Raw genomic sequence first — 20,193 nt, 5'->3', positions numbered from 1 at the left:
TTCTCCTGCTATGCCGCAAAAATGTGGAACGCCCTACGAACAGTCTTAAAGGCGTGTAAATCCCTACTCCTCTAAAACAGCACTTACATTAAGTTACAGGTGGCTGCAATATTGTTTCTGTATTGGACGGATCATATAGACTAAAGAAAACGGATTTCATTATAGTCATTGTGCTCGACATTGTTTTACGTAGCAATGGCTCTATCTTGTGGATAAAATAAGACTGTCACTGTTTGTACTTTGCACAATAATGCATTTCAAAAAACGTTGGGCTTCAAGCCTCCAACTTGTCTCCGAGTGCTTGGCCTAGAACGAGACCTAGTTCGGGTTGAAACTTGAAAGAAACCTTAAACAGTTACTTTTTTATTTATTACATTTGTTTTGAAATACAAGCTTTTTGTGGGACACTTTTGTGTGTGAAAAACACTGAAAACAGGGCATTAATCTTTGTTTTCCAGGCTGGCGACGTCATATAAAAGCGACGCGTGGTCTAACAGGACCCCGGTGGAAAGTTGGCTACTCTAGAGGGTACTCTTATTTTGAAGATATCGTCACCATCATTAGATTTGCTCACTAGACAGTGCCGGCTAGGAGTGGGACAACCCCCCCCCCCCTCCCCCCGCACACACACACACGCACACACACACACTGTGCTCAGTTTAGATAAATTACATGAAATATAACAGTTATTTAAAACTTGGACTGGACCGAGTAGAGCAACCCCCAGCAGCTTCACATTCCTATTACACAATCACACTGGGAGCTGACCAGTACAACCAGTCTATAATGAATGAATTGCATTTTTATAGCGCTTTACACACGCACACACACACACACACACACACATTGTTTGATTGATTGATTGATTGATTGATTGATTGATTGGTACAGGCCCATACAAAAACTGCAAAAAGGATGAAACCAGAAAAAGCACTAAGACTTGTTTACATCAGCCAGTGTCCTCCATTTTCAATTAATCAAAACGTATACAATTTTGAGCCGAACCAGACGAGTGAGCTTGCAAATAGGGTTAAAAGTGGTTACCGTAAATAGCTTTATTATTTCCCTAACACATTATCACAATAATTTACCCCCTGAGGAATGAGGTTCCCTGGAACCCCTCACAAAAACTTTTTTTTGCAAATATCTGCCCAGAATAAGCACCATATTATGATTAAAAGGGACCCATATGTGTCATTGTTAATGTTGACAGTATAGTGGTTATGGCCACAGTCTCACTCAATAACCACAACTCTTTGCCTGCATTTCCCCCAGAGCCTTCACATCTGTCTAGATTAGATCATTAGATTACCGGTAGATGTATTTATTATCCACAAGGGAAAATCATTTTGTATTACAAGACAATATAATACAAATATACGCCACAATTAAAACACCCAGCAAAGTGCTTCTAGGTGTGTGCATGTATGTCCATGGAAGCTATTAGCAAACAGTCCGGCTCATCCAGGCACCTGCTGTGTTTGTGTGTGTAGAGTGCATGCTGCATTTGTGCGTGCGTGTGCGCGCATGTGCATATTCATATTCATAGAGGAAGCAAGTTAATTTGCTCGACCAAGGTGAGGTGGATCAGGTATTAGGGGGTTTGTGTTTATAGGGAGCCTAATGGGAGAGCGGAATCAGCAGGTGAAATTGCCACTGCTTTTTGCCAATTTCATCTGCTTAGTGGCACCATATCTCCTACCCCGAGGGCACAACCTCAAAGCAGGTGCTGAGGTTGTGAGTTGGGTCTCACTGTCCTCTGGTCATAGAGATGCTGAAGGGGCAGAGGACTGGACCCCACACAGACTTTAGACCACTGGTTACCCAAGCTGTGAAGGATGGGAGGGGCCACAGCAACATCCATATGTCTTCCTTATTTAGTCTCGCGTCGCCAGACAACTATTCCACAATCTCATGATGGAAGCATTTGGAAAATTGCGAGAGGCAACAGTCTGGCAACGCCAGACTACTCCTTATTAGGAGGTGGGCACCGGTAGATGTGATCGATGGCAGAAGACGAGGGCCAGGGGTTGTTGGACATAAACTGCTCCCCTTTGAGGAGGAAATCCATTATCCAGAGGATCATGTGGGGATCCTCCTGCATCTTTCAGCTTAGTGCAGAGGCTGTGGGGCTGCATGCAGTTTGAAAGCAGCTAGAGGAAAAGTCCACAAACAGTACAGGATCCTGGCATACATGCATGTGCTGTCTCCATTTAGGTGGTGTTTGTTTAGTAATTAGTACAGTTAATTCAACTGTCCTGCTGTCTGTCTCTCTCCCTCTGAGATACTGTCTTATCTGTCTCGCCAACACTGTGTCGCCCCTCTCAGCTTCCCTACTGCCTGTCAAAATAGAAAATACAATAGACTATCAATGTGATTGGTACTGTATATATACTACCTACCACTGTTAGGTTCTTACTAGCATACGTATGATTCACCATTATGACTATGTTTATGTATTTGATCAATTGCCATGTCTTTTGTTTTCTGTGTACTGTATATCGCTCTGGATTAAGAGCGTCTGCTAAACGCCTAAATTGTAAATTGTACCTACCACAGCACTTGGAAAATGTAACAAAGTTGTTGTTTGACCGCATGCCTTAGCACCGCCAAGCCTCTGCAGTGCAGAGGGTGGAGGAGACCTCCTACTACTGGTATAAACCAAACTGCATGTGCACTAACCTTCCTTTGAGAGAGTAGACATAGCTTAAATGGTGCCATCTTTTTATGAGCATTAGTCTGAGGAACAACTACTGTATATGAAGATAAGGTTTAAAATGGGTGAAGTGGTCCTTCAAGTACAGTTATCACCTCTGTTATGAATTCAAATGATCTTTGAAATGTTTTTATTTGTTTGCTGATGGTAAAGGTAAGAGCCATGGTCTTTGTTTCATGTAAGCCACAGTGTGTCATTTTTGTGTTTTTTTGTATTGTTGCTTTTCGTACTTTGTGTGCTGTTGTCCCAAACATGGCTGATGGTGTGAAATTATTAGTTTAATTCACCTATTAAGCCTACTGGCTGTTTATATTTGACAATTACCATTTCTAATGTCTGTTTTTCTTTCCTACCTTCTCACAGCACACTGCCATGGCTGCTGTTCAATAGCCAATTAATCTGCGTGGAAATGAACAAGCACTCTCATACACCTGCAACCTCAGACTGAGTGTCTCCTCCTGCAGCAATAGATAGATAGATAGATAGATCTTTATTTGTCATTGCAACGTGTACAACGAAATTAAAAGTGCCAACCAATCAGTGCATTATATCACAAAACAACATACTGTATACAAGCTAAAACAAAACACACATGACTTCTTGTTATTGCACAACCCCAGCAGCACTAATGCACAAACATGTACTTTCATCTGTTATCGCACAACAAACCCTTATTGTACTTTAAGATAGCAGATTAAAAAAAAAAACTAAAAGTGTCGCAGCAACAGATCATTTTTTAGCAGCATTGAGTGCAACTACCGCTGTGGGATAGAAGCTGTTAAAGCTGTTACCGTCTGCCTGATGGCAACAGTTCAAACAGTGAGTGAGCGGGGTGGGAAGTGTCTTTCATAATGTTCAGTATAATGTATCAATACTGGTCAGACCCTGACTACCAGCCTGTCAGTGTACTGGTCAGACCCTGCATGACTACCAGCCTGTCTGTGTACTGGTCAGACCCTGCATAACTATACCACCCTGTCTGTGTACTGGTCAGACCCTGAATACCAGCCAGCCACAGCCAGTCTGTGTCACAAACAAGGCTTGGAAGAAAAATGTTCAATTCACAATTCTCATTCAAGTATCAATTCTGCAATTTAGAAATACTTTGTTACAAGTAAAAGTCTGGAATTAAGCATTGACACCAAAATGTAAAAGTCAGATATGTCCCATGGTTTGGGTAATTTCAAACAATATTTCAATAATTTTTATTTTATCAATGCAATAACAATGGCTTCTATTTAAGTGTTCTAACTCCAAAAAGGCTGTAGTTTCCAATGTCCAATTGAATCGATGATGTCCAGTAGTAGGCAGATTTCTGAACTGTCCACAGCCCACCTCTGAAACCCAGACGTTTTATGGAGTAGATAGAAATGGTAGCATTTTAGAATGAGCATTATAGACCAAAGTACCAAATATATGAATGTTGAAATAATGTTGCTTTTTATTCCACAATTTTTATTGTATTGTATTGTTGGACTTTTATTAGTTGAATGTCTTTATAGAAAGCAGTTGGTATTATGCAGTTTAAAGAAGCACTGCAGCATGTTCCCATTATTTCCTGTGAAAAAACGATACAATAAAACTGCTGCTTCATGGAAAGCACCGCTTTGCTAATGAAATGCACCACACAACAGACCATGATATGATGTAATCTGGGAAAATCTGAGGTTTCTAATTGACCTCGTTTGTTCAATGCGTTTCCTTTTGCTTCTGGCCCAAATGGGCCAATTGCTGTGTTGTGACATTTCCTCTTGCACTGCGCACGTGCTGTACAAATAAGAGTAATAATATGAAGTGATACTGTATCTGTGAATTATATTATGGTTTATTCACCACGTAATTACTGCAAATATGGAATAAGGAATCTGGTCACACCACACACACACACACACACACACACACACACACACACACACACACACACAGCCAGGTGTGTGTGTGTGTGTGTGTGTGTGTGTGTGTGTGTGTGTGTGTGTGTGTGTGTGTGTGTGTGTGTGTGCGCGAGCGTGTGCGTGCGTGTGCGCATATGATTGGCTTCATGAAGCATAGAGGATTTGGCAGCCATGTTTAATGCACTACAATTTACTTCAGGATTAAAACCTGTTATCGTCTGTTTAATCTCACTAATATCCTATTATAAACTTTTGTTTAATGTTTGCTCTGTTTGGTGTTCTTTTGTTGCAGCATGGCCGTGAGCCAGGCAAGTGTAACAACACAGCAATGCATACACACAAAAGTGCACACACCACGGCGAACCAAATGGGAGTGGTCAAAGTTATTTAAAAGGTAGGCCTGTGTCATATCATACTGTAAACTCACTCCCTCACACACTCACTCATTGCTGGTTCCTTCGTACGTGCGCATCCATCGTGACAGGTGAGTTATTAGATGTTATATCATTTTAAAATAGTGTAGCCTAATAATAACATAATGCATTAATAAGGAATAGTCTTTTGTTCTGTATAGTGTTAATTATGTTTTAATATAACCTCATCGAGGCAATAGAACCTTTCAGTTTAGAAGGCTATTTCAAGGGATATTTTCAAAATTGAACAATGCAATTAACGAAAATGTGCACGCCTATAGGGAACAGGGTGATTGGGTGAAATGTACAGAGCATACTGTAGGCTACAGATGTGTAAATTCTATTATCCGAATCATCACAAAAGATCACAAAATGTAAACTGACTGCAAGCTGAATATCAGACACGATCTTATATGTTTAGGACAGTACAAAACTATTTTTATAAATTATTTCGTATCCAGTCTTAGTTGATCCTGTTATTCTATTTTCCGGTATAAATAGCATAATATAACACTGGCATGATTTTATCATTGACCTGATTTGAACCCAGTGAAATACAGACGGACTGCAAGTGAACATATGTTTTTAAACATGTTTATTAATTTTTTTAATGTTTTATACAACATTCAATAATCATATATATTTTCCCCCATACACACAAATGGCAGAACATATATTGAAATCAAATCTTTAAAGAAATAACAATTCTCAATAGTATATCTCCGTAAATACAAAACACTGCAAGTGAACTCTATAACGGTGACATCACATCTGTACAGAATGTCCAACGTTTTGTTATTTTGTTCCTTACAGATTTTCCGCAATAAGCGCACAGGAACCTCCCTGGAAATAAGGAAGGTGGTGAAAAGAGGAAGGACTGAAACATTTCCAAAATTGTATCATACAGTACAATTACATGTAATTATTTTGTAATATAAGAGACACCATCACACTGCTCTTCACTGCTGGGCCAGAATGACTCCAGATCACAGCAGCATCTTCAGCAACACCACCGGCACGCCGGCCTACACTACCCAGAACCCCTCCGGGGGTCGCGGCTGCCCGCCGGTCGGCATCCAACTCGAGGGCCTGATCCTGCCTCCCATCCTCAGCGTCGACGTCATACTCGGCCTGCTGGGAAACGTAGTGGCCTTCTGGATCTTCTGCTGGAGGCTGAAGGCGTGGAACCCCAACAACCTGTTCCTCTTCCAGCTGGTCATCGCCGACTTCCTGGTCCTGGTCAGCCTGCCGCTGAGGATCGATGCCTTGCTCCGGGGCCACTGGGTGTTCGGGGACGGCCTGTGTCGCATGAACCTGTTCCTGATGTTCACCAACCGCTCGGCCAGCATCGGACTCATGACCGTGGTGGCGGTGTACCGATACTTCAAGGTGGATATAGTATCTATTATTACAATTGTGAAGTTGCTAGCCAATGAAACGCGCCAAAAGCTGTGAACATAACATGTGGACATTGGTGGACATGTGCTGTTGCCCCAACAGGGCCAGAAACAAGGCCAACAGGGCCAGAAACAAGGCCTTTTAACCACGCTACTTACACACATACTCGCTTACAATTCGCAAACACTGCCCTGTGTTCTAATAGGCCCACCAGGCCCGCCCCCACACTACCTTTCACAAATTCTTGTAGAAGTACAGCACTGGTTCTCAGACCTTTTCAAGTCAAGGATCCCCAAATAGTAATTGAGCCTCGTCATGGCCCCTGGTAGCCGAGAGCCTCTATAATCAAGTCCCTGATTCTAAACATAAAATGATGCTCGTTCTACACGTTTCTTTTTCCTCCAGGTGGTTCACCCTCATCACCGCTTCAACCGCATGACCATGAGGCAGGCCGCGTGGGTCACCGCCGCCGTGTGGCTCCTGGTGATCGGCCCTCGGCTCCCCATGCTGGCCTACAGCCACATCAAGGCGAGCGTCGGCGGGACCCAGTGCTTCTTCTTCACGTCGTACAAGGAGGCCTCCCGCGCCATCCTGATCCTGGTGGCGGTGCACCGCGCCATCTCCGTGTTCGAGTTCTTCGTGCCGCTGGCGCTGCTGCTGTTCTGCTCCGCGCGCATCTCCTGCATCCTCCGGCGCCGGCGGACGATGGTCAAGGCGCATCGGGGCGTGCGGCGGGCCATGCGCGTCTGCGCCGTCATCGTGGCCGTGTTCGTCGTGTGCTTCCTGCCGGGCACGGCGACCACGGTGGGGCTGTGGATCGTCCGCTCCCACAGGCCGTGGGACTGCGCCGCGTTCTACACGCTCACCCAGCTCACCGTGGCCTCGTTCGGGCTGACCTTCCTCAACTCCGCCCTGGACCCCATCATCTACTGCTTTTCCAGCACCATGTTCCGGAAGGCGCTGGTCGGCGCGCTGCCCGGGGCACTGCGCCGCTGCTGCGCCGCGGGCGCAGAGGGGGAGAGCGCCGAGTCGGGGCAGACCGCGTCTGGGAGTCAGAGCAACGCACCGCATGAACTGATGCCCATGAAAGAGTAGCTCTACACTAGCCAGGGGAAGTGAGGACATGCGCCCTGACGTTTTACCTGCTTTTAATCATGTTCACTTTGGTTTGCATTTAGGCCTCGGACCCCAATAACTCTATAAACTATGTTTATAAACATTCAGGTGTCAGAGTACTCGTTCCACCCATCTGTCTGTGTCCCTTATATGCCCATACATATATGGAGATGTCTATATTTGTCTGTGTCCCTTTATTCCGATAATGGAGTTGTGTCAGGTATGCCCAGATATGAAGTGTGTTGCCTAATCTCAATGTGACGCCATGGAATCTAAGTCCACTGGCAGAGCCTTTTTTTCCACTTAATTTTTATTGAAGGAAAAACAGACAAGAAAAACAACAAACAAGACTATACGGAAATAAAAAGAAAAAAGAAAAGACAAAAAGCAAAAGAAACAAGGCTGCATTTTTCATATTACAAAATACATTCAATGAAATCCTATTGCAATATCGCTAGGCTGAGAGAAGAGATTCCACTTTTCCCACTTTTTATAGAATTTATCCTCTTGCAGTCTAAGTATGAATGTTAGTTTTTCCATAGCATACAGTTCCTCAATAATGTCCATCCATTGATCTTTCGTTGGTGGGTCCTGTTGGCACCAGCGTCGTGTGATCGCTTTTTTACTTGTTGCTAAGAGGATCTTGATTAAATATTTATTTAATATGTATTAGAAACTCTTCAGGGATATTTCCCAACAGTAGAAAATAAACAGTCAGAGGTATCTTAAAACACAGAATGGCCTCCAAGGTGGAGTGGATCTGACCAGAGCCTTTTGTGGTGGTTCTGGACAACTGTGTATCTGACCAACTCGACACCGGGCACTGTAGGCGTGGTGTGAAACGTGTGTGTCAAATTTGAACTCTGCGGGTTACATGGATTACAGATGCACACACACACACACACACACACACACACACACACACACACACACACACACACACACACACACACACACACACACACACAAACATGCTGTTTCAGTATTATAGCTCCAATATCCCATAGATCCTACATGTAATTCTGAATAGAGTTATTGCTCAGCTATAGAGAGTATGCAGACTATATGCACATGACAGTGACATCATACCCGGAAGTTATGCGGAACGTCTGAGTGGCAGAAAAACACTTTCTGGCCTTGACAGCCCATACATCCAAACAGAAAGGTCTCGATTAAATGACATTAAACTCACTTGATGCATGCTCATATACCCTCCATTCTACTGGAATGTGATTGTGATGCCCAGCTTGCTGGGAAGTGAGGACGCTGGCGTCGACTGTTCGCCGCTTCACCTCCCAATGTATGAATGAATGAACCATTGTAAAGCGCTTTGAGCACTTGGAAAAGCGCTATAAAATGCAATTCATTATTATTATTTTTATTGTTCATCCTTTCCAAATATACCAATAAAGTTGAAAGACAGCATTCTATTCCAATCCCATAATATGCAGTTCTGCATTTCAGTGGCATGGATGTAGAAATGTAATGTTTGGGTGAGGAGACAAAGACATAGAGTTTTATGACCTCTTCATTCTCATCTTTAAAATACAAATAATTAAGGGACCGTGGCCAGTTGTTGAAGCAACCTCTGAGTTTTTAACAAACTAACTTCCTGTAGACTACTTTTAGAGCTTTAACTACGGCAATAAAGCCCCAAATTGGGCATGTGTGATTTGATAGTCATTTTTACATAGTCTTGTTTCTATTATTAGACAGATCATAGTCCGACATGTCTCAATATACTATTCCAGCTAATGGTATTAGAACTGTAGAAGTAAACTATTTTCAATGTCTGACCAAACTACTCATTAAAGGCATGTAAATCCCTACTCCTCTAAAACAGCACTTAGCCTACATTAAGTTACAGGTGGCTGCAATATTGTTTCTGTATTGGACAGATCATAGACTAACATGTAAGCAACCAACACTGTACGTTGGAACTTTAAACAGGGATTTCATTATAGTCATTGTGCTCGACCATAGACTGTAAAAAGTGCTCGACACTCTGTTTTACGTATAGTAATGGTGCCATCTTGTGGATAAAATAAGACTGTCACAATATTCTACAAGTCGCATTTACTTGGTTAATTGAGAGGTCTCGGACTTGGGGATTCTTAACTTTGACTAGTCTTCTTTTATTTGTACTTTGCAGTTTGCACAATAATGCATTTAAAAAAACGTTGGGCTACAAGCCTCCGCCAACTTGCCTCCGAGTGCTTGGCTTAGAACGAGACCTAGTTCGGGTTGAAAGAAACCTTAAACAGTTACTTTTTTATTTATTAAGTTTGTTTTGAAATTAAATGGTGAAAATAGCCGATATACAAGCTTACAGCGCGAGCTTTCTCTACTTTTGTGGGACACTTGTGTGAAAAACAGTGCATTAATTTACGAAAAAACAGTGCATTCATTTACAAAAAAAAAACAAGTTTTTAGTCCCCCCCCCCCCCCCCCCCTAGGCTGGCGACGTCATATAAAAGCGACGCGTGGTCTAGCAGGACCCCGGCGGAAAGTTTGCTTGTTTCTACAAGAAGAAAAACAACTGTTTTCAATAGCCTACTGTGCAGAGTGCAGACTGTGTCATTGTGTCAATATTAACTTCACCAAACATGGAGGACATGATAGCAGACATGATAGCCTCTGCCTCTGAACAGAGGCATGATAGCCTCTGCGACATGATAGCCTCTGCCTATGAGCAGGGTTCTTCTGTCAACATAGCATCTACATCTAGTATGGTATGCTTCTGTGTTCTCTTTCACTGCTACTTGTCTTGCACTTTTTATTTGAATCCCTTCCAGGGCAACTTGAGACCCAGCATTCCATAGCAATTGTTTTTATGCATGTATAGTATACATGAGGAGAGAGGACAACCACAGTTCCCCTGTTTAAAGGCATTTCTATCTCTGGGACCCCCAATTTATTTTGTAAAATTAATGTTATTTTAACTCTGAGAGTGTAGAAATGGACCCCAACGGGTCCATTTGTACACTCTCTGAGTTACAGACCCATAAGGGTCCATTTGGTTCCAAACTATCATTTAGCTGGGGGCCCCCTGGAACTCCCTCAGGTACAATGTGGACCCTGTTGTAAACAAGTGTAATGCTTAATTGGGTCGTCCACTCACAGTCTTTGTATTGAGGTTGTGCTTGAAATGTACTGTAATTCTACAAACTGTTAATACATATTTCAATCAATCAATCAAACACCCCTGGGGGTCCCCGGGCCGGACCCCACTTTGGGAACCACTGATGTAGAACACTGAAAGCTTGTCCTCTGGAACAAGACTCAATAGTCACTTTTATGGTATTACAGGAATTAAGCAAAACCTAATGTGCACAAAAAGAATAGCTACTGTAGGTCCAATGTCCATATATATATATATAGATATGGACAAAATATACAAAAATATACAAAAAAATATACAAAAATATACCTTACTGATGGTGTAACGTACGGTGTAACCCTTGACTGTGATGTCATCATGCTGTATCTTACCCCCCCCCCCACCCACTTTATAATCTGTTTTAACTGCTGTACTGTCTTTGGTGTCTGGATTTCCCCAGTGGGATCAATAAAGGTCTTATCTTATCTTATCTGAACAGAGCACGGAGGAGGATTGTGGCAACAACATCCCATCTACTTCAGAACGGAACATGGGGGAGGATTGTGTCGGCTCAGAATCTGCTTCTGAGCAGAAGATGGACTTGGGTTATTCTGGTTCTGACCTGGCCACTACACCACCTCCATCTGCTCTAGCTTCTGTCGAGGCAGCTTCTACTTCTAAGCCGAACGTGGAAGGGACTAACGGTGTACCACTTGCCTTTAATGGTTCTCCACAGTATAACGACATGCCAATGCCACGTACGTCCGAACAGAGAGCAGAGGGGTCCTTTTCTAAGACGAGGCCACGCTGCAGTCTCTGCAAAAAGAAACTCAAACTGGTGAACAAAGGTTACGCGAGAACAAGGATATCGGTGATGGTTGATTTGAGGACTGCGCAAATACTGTTGCCCCATCTTTCACCGGAGGAGTTTGTATGTAGAGATCCGTGCCAAAAGTGGGTAACTTCAAAAACAAAGGCACTAAGCCTGTCAAAAAATGCGAAGCGTACGTGGATCGGTTTTTCTGAACGGAACATGGAGGAGGATTGTGTCAACAGCTCAGCGTCTGCTTCTGAGCAGAAGATGGGTTATTCTGGTTCTGACCTGACCACTACACCACCTCCATCTGATCTAGCTTCTGTCGAGGCAGCTTCTACTTCTAAGCCGAACGTGGAAGGGACTAACGGTGTACCACTTGCCTTTAATGATTCTCCACAGTATAACGACATGCCAATGCCACGTACTATGTCCAAACATTCAGTGCGATGCTGCAGTCTCTGCAAAAAAGAACTCAAACCGGTGGCCGGTGCAACGAGGATATCGACGATGGTTGATTTGAAGACGGCGAAAATACTGTTGCCCCATCTTTCACGGAAGGCGTTCATATGCAAAGATCCGTGCGCAAAGTGGTTGCGTTCAAAAACAAAGCTAATACGCCTGTCGAAACGTAGATGGAAGCGCACCTGGATCGGTTTTTCTGTGGAAAAATGCCCTCTGCCTCCAGCGTTTTGCAATAATTTTTTGATGGATCATGATTATACAACGGCAAACTCAGGTTATTAATTATATATATATCTGAAAGGATTGCATTATGTCTTTGGTCAGTCTTCTTAACCATAGTATTTTTTTGTGTGTTGGGGTGGTGGGGACTGGGGAGCAGAGCCTTAGATATAGACAGATTTACGCAAACTGCGTTCACTTCATGGGGCTTCAGTCCAATGGCGGCTCTCCTACATAGATTACGCATTGAGCGTGGGGGGACAACCAACTGGGCCCAAGTCCTGGACCGGAAGTAGGCAGAAATGCATTGGACTCAGGGCAACAGCCCAGCTTTAATGATCTTAAATCCCTTTTATTTTAAATTGTTTTGTAGTAATCGTACAACATAAACATTAAAGAGACTTAAGTTGTTACTGTACAATACTTTGCTCCATCACCAGCCCCATCTGCAGCTCCATCACCAGCCCCATCTGCAGCTCCAGCTCCAGCCCCATCTGCAGCTCCAGCTCCAGCGCCATCTGCAGCTCCAGCTCCAGCTCCAGCGCCCAAGAAGGTGCGAACAGTCAGCCGAGTGATTGCCGCTTTAAGAAGACGCAGAACTGTTGCTGCATTAAGACGACTGCTGGAACTGCCATCTGGTCCTGCTGCTTTCAACAAAGTGCTCCAAGAAAAAATACACGTAGAGGTAGGGTTGTCACCACCACGACATTTTAGTTGACGATTAATTGTCATACAAATATATGTGATTAACGATGTAATTGTGTTCTTTCTTGGCATTGAACATACGAAGACAAATCTGGATTCTGTTTGACTAGGCTTTGCAGTTGCACAGGGCAGATAACAACTTTAAACTAATGGCCATGTAATCTTTTTTGAGGAAATTCCATTTTTTTTGCCTGGCCACCTCTGGTAAAATAAGGATCATGCTGATGTTTGAAAATATACATACATACATGACATTTTTGTCAACATGGAAACAATTTTGATGATTATGCAACCATACAACAATCTCAATCTTTTGGCCTACGGTTTTGTGACAAAAACATGAACAGTTGAAATAGCCCGTCTACAAACTAACAATGCCTTCTGAGTTCGTAAATCTGCTATTTCAACTTTTTTTTTTTTGAAAATATACGAAACTTTGTCAACATGGAAACAATTATGAGTATGCAACCATACAACACATGCACCATGATACAGTGTTGGCTTGTAGAGTCTGTCTTGGGGCATTGATAGCAATTATTTTGCACCATATGATTGCTATAGGCCTGGAAATTGGGTAAAAATCCCTATCCCTGTTAAATCCTGTAGATGGTGGCCCCCAAAATATGAATCTTAACATTGAAATGATGTCATTATCTTAAAAGAAAGCTGTGTGAATATATTGATGTTTTCTTTTTTATATCGTTTACAGCTTAATAAGTTGGCCAGAGTTAAGGAGGGACCTTTTAAGAAGCAACTCACTCCTGGAAACCTGTCCTCGTTTTCTTGGAAGGAGACAAATGCGTGGGTCGAGGAAAAGGCACCTCTCACTCTTGGGTGCCTGCGGTCGATGTTCCCACAGGCACCGACAATCACAGGACGACATCAAGTTCGAACTTGTAGAAAAAAAGAGCAGAGGTGTGTAACCCTCTTAATTTAACGATTAATTTATTAGATATTCAGATTTGTATAATACATTTTACCTATGTACAGTAGTTTCACATTTAAGGCGCAATCAGTGATGCTGATGATCAGTATTTTTTTTATTGGGTTAAAAAAAAGGATGGAGGTGTGTAACCCTCTTAATGACATGATGATTTTTGGATTTGTGTATTTTCGAGCTCTCAATGAAGTCACTTAAAGATGCTCCAACTTTATTCCAAACGTGCGACGTACTTATTATATTACAAACTGAACACCGTTTGCACCTTTGTCAGGTTAAACTTGTAAAGCTGAATACTTGGACAAAAAAACCCCAAAAAAACATAACCCTGCTGCCCTGGCCTTGGAGTAAACTGCTTCAAGTTATGAACATGGAAAAAGGTTAAGAAAGTCCCCCAAACGCTATAATTCTAGTTAGTTCTGAGTGACAGCACTGTATAGACTCTAAAAAAAACGTGCTAATAATCAAGTCGGTACTTTTTAAAAGAACATGGCGCTAACCTTTGAGACTGATGTCTTTCTAATAATCACCAGTATAAAAAGCAACATATGAAGCCAACTATGTATTTATTTTGTGTTGGCGTGTAGGACTAGGAGAATGACCGAAGAGGAAGCTCAACAGCTGGTGGATAAGAGGATTGGAATGACCGTGTCTATCGCTCTGTTCACCAGGAGCTGCAAAAATACATTTGTCCAGTCCGTTATTGGTGTTGAGATGTGGAGGGAAGGCTGTTCACGAAAGGTGTTCAGGATCATGAATGGCCTTGGAGTCTCCCAGTGCAGAGATGTTTCCAGGAATCACATAGACCGACTTCAAGGTGACCACGATAAAGAGGTTAAGCTGTGGAAAGGACAGGTAGAGGTGAGTGAGAGGAGACCAATAGGATGTCAAACGAATACATATTGTAAAAAATAAATAAATAAGAGATTTGTAACAATATAAAACTTACTAATGTGATTCGAGCCGCTGCTTATGCAAACACAAACACACACACACACACACACACACACACACACACACACACCCCCAATGTGTGATTCAAATTGAATAATTGTTTTCATTAAACACCTGTCCATTCATCTCTTTACGTTTAGAACGATATAAGAAAGAGAACTCTAACCAAACTAGTAGTTCCTACTCGTTTGGCCTACTCTCTCACTTGGGACAGAGTCAAGGTATAATACTTTAATTTTCACGTCATTTTGGTTTATTATTACCATTTTGTTGATTGAATTCTTCCCTAGCAATCAAAAACCTCATGTCTTCCCATGACAGATAGCATCCCATGCCAAGCATGTATGTCTAGGAGGAAACAAGCCCACGATTTGGGCATTTCGCTTTGCCCATAGAAACCGCATACCTTTCGGCTATCTAAAGGGGCCTCAGAAAAAGGCAGTCGAGGTGTCCCCGGACAGCATCCTGCCATCGAAACAGGTACACATCCTTTAAAGAAAACATACACCTGGCCAGGCTGACCATAAGCTTGCTGTCATGAAAATAAATGATATTTTTTTTTGATGTTAGACATATGAGGCACTGCGACAGCGCATGAAGACAATTGTGATGCGCATAATCGTTGACAACCTCACAGCCCTGGAAGGATTGAGAAGCAAGGTCGTATGGCACATTCCCCATTTATACTCCGAGCAGATGAAGGAGAAGAGCAATGTTGTAAGTCGACAATCACTCACATTAACTAACGCAGTTCAAATCCCATGGAAATCCAACCCGTTTTTCTTTAGGTGACCGTTTCTGAGAACAGGAATCATGGCTTTAAATTGACACATATATTGGTTGTTCATTTTGACCCACCCGTTTTAGAGATATTGGCTTATAGAGTAATGTCTAGCAGAAAACACTCTTCTCTAACATTACACCTAGCTACATGTTTAAGCATCTATTTCATATTTACATGTCGATTTCAGACAAACTCTAGTTAGTATGTGAAGAGTCTGTCTGCTATTAGCCTCGGAAACCCAGACGTTTTTATTTCCAGGGAGAAAACAAAAGTCTGGGTCTGAGTCCACTTCAATTCGGCATAGAGTAGCGCAAACATTGCTCACTCTCTGCTGATTTCTGATTGTCTGCACCTTTGTAAAATTGACATACACACGCACACATGTACACACACGCTCCTCTCCCTCTCTGTCGCTCTAAGTAATTAGTCTCATGTCGCGCAGCTGCGCATATATTCTCCCGGCGGATCCTGCCGGGAGCTGCCTATGCCATAAAAAGCATAGGTGAGTTCCAGGCTAGTCTGCTATTGACTCATTTTGGATAAAATAAAATCAGTTTTTCTCCTCTCCTGAACAGTTGGTATTGCCGCCATGACTATCTCTGTATCAAAAAGACTCACAGATGTTGTATGTTCATGGGAACAAATTGTTGGACTGGGAGCATATCTATGTTTCCTGGGTTCTATGTTACCCGCTTAAAACCCACTTACACTCAGTATCCCTAACGTAAGCGGGGAACATAGAACTTGGGGAACATAGGGATGTACTACTACTGACGAATAGTAAAATTCCCCCCAAAGGAACCATGCCTATTCTCTAATGGGTGTTTTGTTTATTTCTTACAGGTCAATCTTGGGGCAGTCCCTGTGGACTCGAGCACTACAGAAGGAGATAGTGAGATAATGGGCAGCCTTATTGAATATGTTCCAACTTTATATACTCGTTTATGTTCCAAGGGGAAACCCCACCAAGTGCTCTGCTGTTCAGACGGCCTAAACGTCGACGCGACTGAGGAGCCCAGTCAATCAACGGCTCGACAGAGATTTGAAGGGCTTGTGGACGCGCCGCCAGAATATCACAAGGAATCCCTGTGTTACCAGGTGACAAACTATAAGTTGTATAAATGTACGAATGAAATTAATTAACTATCGCTAACTTATCTTATCTAATGTAATGAGGGCCTAGGGGTTCTAGGGGTTCGAATCCACCACGGTGCATGCCGCTACGCCGAGTGTTTATACAAATACGAAGTTGGTTCATGGGTGGGAAGTCGGGCTGGGAGGGTGATGTTTGTCGATGTGCTAGTGGCTGCTATGGCGGCGCCTGTCAGGTGCTACGTCCTCTTAGTGGGTGTTCCTCACTGGCAGGTGAGCCAGCAGTGGCGACACAGAAGGGACGATCAATTGTCTTAATGGATTAATCTGAAGAACAATGGAGTGTAAAAATAACGGCGATTATTCATCATCTCTTGAACCACAGGACATCACGAATATGCTATTCAGTGAGAAGAGTCTGGAGGCTCGAGGATCTCTGTCCCAGCTCAAATCAGTGTTTGCTGTGAGAGGCCAGTGTATTGAAGGGAGGGTCAAGGAAACAATCCAACATGTCTGGGATATGGATTTCATCACGGTAATATTGAGAAAATGTGCATTGCATTGCTTTAATTTCCCTCCAATTCATATAATGGTTTCTATGCATGTTCTGCAATACATCACCTGTACCAAAGACAAATGTTTTTCTTTGTTTCCTACGAAGTTCGTGACGTCCGCTTACATCACTTTATACGCTGCTACCGAGTGCAAACTTGACACTGTTGATCAGCGGCCGTCGGACTTCCCCACAGACGCTGAGGCCCAAATGGAGTGGCTTAGTGGACTCGCACACAGACTGGTGGACTTGGTGTGGATGCCACCACCCCAAGAAGACATAAATACTGCTGCTGCCACTGCAAGTCTCTCTGAAGTAAAGAAGAGTGATTCCTGTTTCTGTGGAGAAGGTAGGCAAAGAAGAGCATGCTTTTAGTTAAAGTTTAAGTTATACATTTTAATCTGGATGCTTCAGATGGTACAGACCTACAGTATAATTATTAAACGACTCCTTCGTGAGAAAAGGAAAAAAAATAACTCAAGTCTCAACCCAAAGCAGCCATTGTCTGAACATCTTGCCACCACTTTTGCACTGAAGGTCACGAGGGAGAGAATTGTTTAAAAAAAACACTCATGAACCATAAGTCGGTATAACATTTGCGAGGCAGGTCCATGGGATATGCATGAACATAATTAGGCAAGTGGAAAATCTTGACACTTGACTCCAAAATGTACATCTTTGTACATACTTTGTAATTCTGTGGAATATATGTCGGACAGTACATTGTATATCAAATTTAATCTCTGTCTACTTCACTCTAGAAAAGTGTGTGTTTTTTTTTTGTCCAAATTTAATCTGTGTCTACGTTATTTTAGAAAAACCAGGTGAACCATTAGTGCAGTGCAGCAGCAACCTCTGTGAAGCCGTGTGGTTCCATGAAGGTTGCGTGCGGCTGAAGACAACCGACCCGAGCGTCACTCAGGATTGGTTCTGCAGCCCAGAGTGTCAAGGCGACGGCACCTACATATACTGTTACTGTAAAGACCAACGAGGGGGACAGATGGTACAGTGTGCACTCATGGACCAGTGCAGGAGACATGAGTGGTACCACAAGGACTGTCTGAGTCTGTCGGAACAAGACAATGCTGACTCTGACGAGTGTAAGAAATGACTTGTTGTTCTTTCTGGTGTCCTGTAGTGTTGTCCGCCCTAGACTCCTAGGCTAGAATAATATGTGACTTGTAACTTGATTTTGACTTGACCATCTGTGACTTCAGACCTGGAGGTTTTATGACTGGACTTGAGCCCTTGACCTTGATGAATTAAAAAAGTAATACCACCAATGCAGGTAAAACATTAAGCTATTGTGTACTAAAAAATCGACTGAAACTAGAATTACCTGAAGTAAATGATCTGATAATGATCACAAGTAAAGTTCTGGAGACTTTAATTGACATCGCTGCTAAACCAGTTAAATGTAACGGATATATCGTCGCTATTTGGGCAGAAAACTTGAATCTCCAAATTGGTTACCTTTCAGGAAATGGAACATAAATGATCCGAAACTGTGAAAATGGAAGGTTCTACATGCTCACGTTGTTAGTTTGTATAGTACACTACTTTTGCTTGAAACTCTTGTACGACGAAGTAGGGCATGAAGTGTTTTTAAATATGGACTATTATGGATACAAGGTTTCTGCCCGACAGTGACGGTATATTCCTGAGTACATTTGAAATATATAATGTGCTTTACAAAGTGCTTAATACCGTTTCTTTTACAGCTACATGGTACTGCTCAGAGATGTGCTTCATTGCGTCCGATGCAGACGACCATGTGCTCAACTACACGAAGGCTCTTGTGTGGGAGGGGCTTTACAACATGACAAGACGAGATGCTATCAGAGAGGGTGACGGAGAAGCCATGACAGACTTCTGGAAAATGGACATGGTTCTGTTCTGGGCTAGAAAACACCTGAAGGATTTCACCACCTGCCATCGATTGCTCACCGGTAGGACTTATAGACAATGTTGCTATGGGCATTTTGTCACTGTAATACTAGTCTCTCAAGACGGACTGTTGCCTCGGAAAACAACAGGGGAGGCGCTGTTTTCCAGAATATTTGACGATGGGATTCTCAGATTGCTTGTAATACAAATGTCATTAATCAAGGGCATCTTGTCTGAATAGGGATTGAAGGATTCTACCCAGAGCACATTATACAAGACCTGAAGTGGAACCGTGTGGCAAACCTTGAAGGAAAACCGGGAGGCAACATCAGCTTAGACTTAGTCAATGAGTTCATGAATACTGAATTCAAAGGTATGTATACTGATTACTGAACTTATATTTGCTAAATAATGTCAGTTATGTAATTTGTATTTGAGTGTCACATTTGAGATAGTTCTCATTAATACACTCATGTGACATACTGAGCTATACTTCTGTTGTAGAGTCCTTGGCACGTGTGAGCTACCACTACACCAATGACATGATGAAGCAGTGTGGAATGATGGCAGGAGCACTTGGAAGTGAGGCAGATCGGCTGCTCGTCACGCCGGGAGCAGGAAACGGCAGCGGCCTCACAACGTCCCTGCCCTCGTCGGACGCCTACAAGAGAAGAAGACAAGCTGACGTTGCTAAGTTTGTGGCCGAGTATAAGAGGGACCACCTCTTCAGGTACATTCCCGGGAGAGCACACCGGGGCTTTGAGAAGTTTACTTTCCAGCAGAAAATCCCAAACCCCAAGGTAATGGGGACGACGATGAGGAATCTCGCACGGCACATGGACCCGCAATCATGAGATTATCGTCCAATTACTAACGCAAATAAACGGCACTATTCACCTCGCATTGTGTTGGGGAGTGTATTCATTATGTAAAGTCAAGTTTAATTGTATAGCACAATGTACGTTAAATTTGATTCATATTAAAAGACAACAGTAAGATGGAGTGTATTTGACTCATACATTGTTTTAGCCCCACTAGCACCTTGTGGACGGCTATGTCGGTCCCTCTCTGTCCATTCACCACCTTTTACAACAAAAAAATTGCCCCCCCATGGCCTTTAATTCCTTCAAGCACCACCTTTTTGG

At 42.9% G+C, this 20,193-nt stretch overlaps 2 protein-coding genes across 4 annotated transcripts; both read left to right on the top strand.

Moving 5' to 3' along the window:
- The first annotated feature begins 502 nt into the window (after positions 1–502).
- LOC308332698 (oxoeicosanoid receptor 1-like) lies at positions 503–7,691 on the top strand. 2 transcript variants are annotated; one of them, XM_080788718.1, is made up of 4 exons: positions 503–528; positions 4,901–5,002; positions 5,835–6,410; positions 6,825–7,691. In XM_080788718.1, the coding sequence occupies exons 3-4, from the start codon at positions 5,997–5,999 to the stop codon at positions 7,512–7,514; spliced, it is 1,104 nt and encodes a 367-aa protein (XP_080644844.1). In that variant the 5' UTR covers positions 503–528; positions 4,901–5,002; positions 5,835–5,996; the 3' UTR covers positions 7,515–7,691. The 2 variants fall into 2 exon arrangements, with proteins under 2 accessions (XP_080644844.1, XP_080644843.1); XM_080788717.1 differs by lacking the exons at positions 503–528; positions 4,901–5,002 and adding an exon at positions 5,045–5,092.
- Positions 7,692–10,177: 2,486 nt separating this feature from the next.
- Positions 10,178–19,966, top strand: LOC308332742 (uncharacterized protein). Of its 2 annotated transcripts, none has more exons than XM_080788783.1 (15): positions 10,178–10,267; positions 11,135–12,188; positions 12,574–12,818; positions 13,548–13,753; positions 14,372–14,639; positions 14,873–14,953; positions 15,054–15,212; positions 15,303–15,449; positions 16,360–16,614; positions 16,994–17,143; positions 17,270–17,510; positions 17,977–18,261; positions 18,883–19,110; positions 19,290–19,421; positions 19,553–19,966. In XM_080788783.1, the coding sequence occupies exons 1-15, from the start codon at positions 10,208–10,210 to the stop codon at positions 19,900–19,902; spliced, it is 3,861 nt and encodes a 1,286-aa protein (XP_080644909.1). In that variant the 5' UTR covers positions 10,178–10,207; the 3' UTR covers positions 19,903–19,966. The 2 variants fall into 2 exon arrangements, with proteins under 2 accessions (XP_080644909.1, XP_080644908.1); XM_080788782.1 differs by having other exon boundaries at positions 14,366–14,639.
- Positions 19,967–20,193: the final 227 nt, after the last annotated feature.

Source organism: Protomyctophum bolini (assembly GCF_963924005.1).
Source record: "Protomyctophum bolini genome assembly, chromosome: 18".
Taxonomy (NCBI): Eukaryota; Metazoa; Chordata; class Actinopteri; order Myctophiformes; family Myctophidae; genus Protomyctophum; species Protomyctophum bolini.
This window is presented reverse-complemented; position numbering and strand designations above follow the sequence as displayed.

Bases quoted from the DNA above. Each gene is read 5' to 3' on its own strand.
- LOC308332742 (XM_080788782.1), top strand. From the start codon at position 10,208: ATGATAGCCTCTGCCTATGAGCAGGGTTCTTCTGTCAACATAGCATCT. The intron at 14,954-15,053 runs GTATAATACTTT...TTCCCATGACAG, and splicing joins TCACTTGGGACAGAGTCAAG to ATAGCATCCCATGCCAAGCA. The intron at 19,111-19,289 runs GTAGGACTTATA...TTGTCTGAATAG, and splicing joins CTGCCATCGATTGCTCACCG to GGATTGAAGGATTCTACCCA.
- LOC308332698 (XM_080788718.1), top strand. From the start codon at position 5,997: ATGACTCCAGATCACAGCAGCATCTTCAGCAACACCACCGGCACGCCG. The intron at 6,411-6,824 runs GTGGATATAGTA...TTTTTCCTCCAG, and splicing joins CGGTGTACCGATACTTCAAG to GTGGTTCACCCTCATCACCG.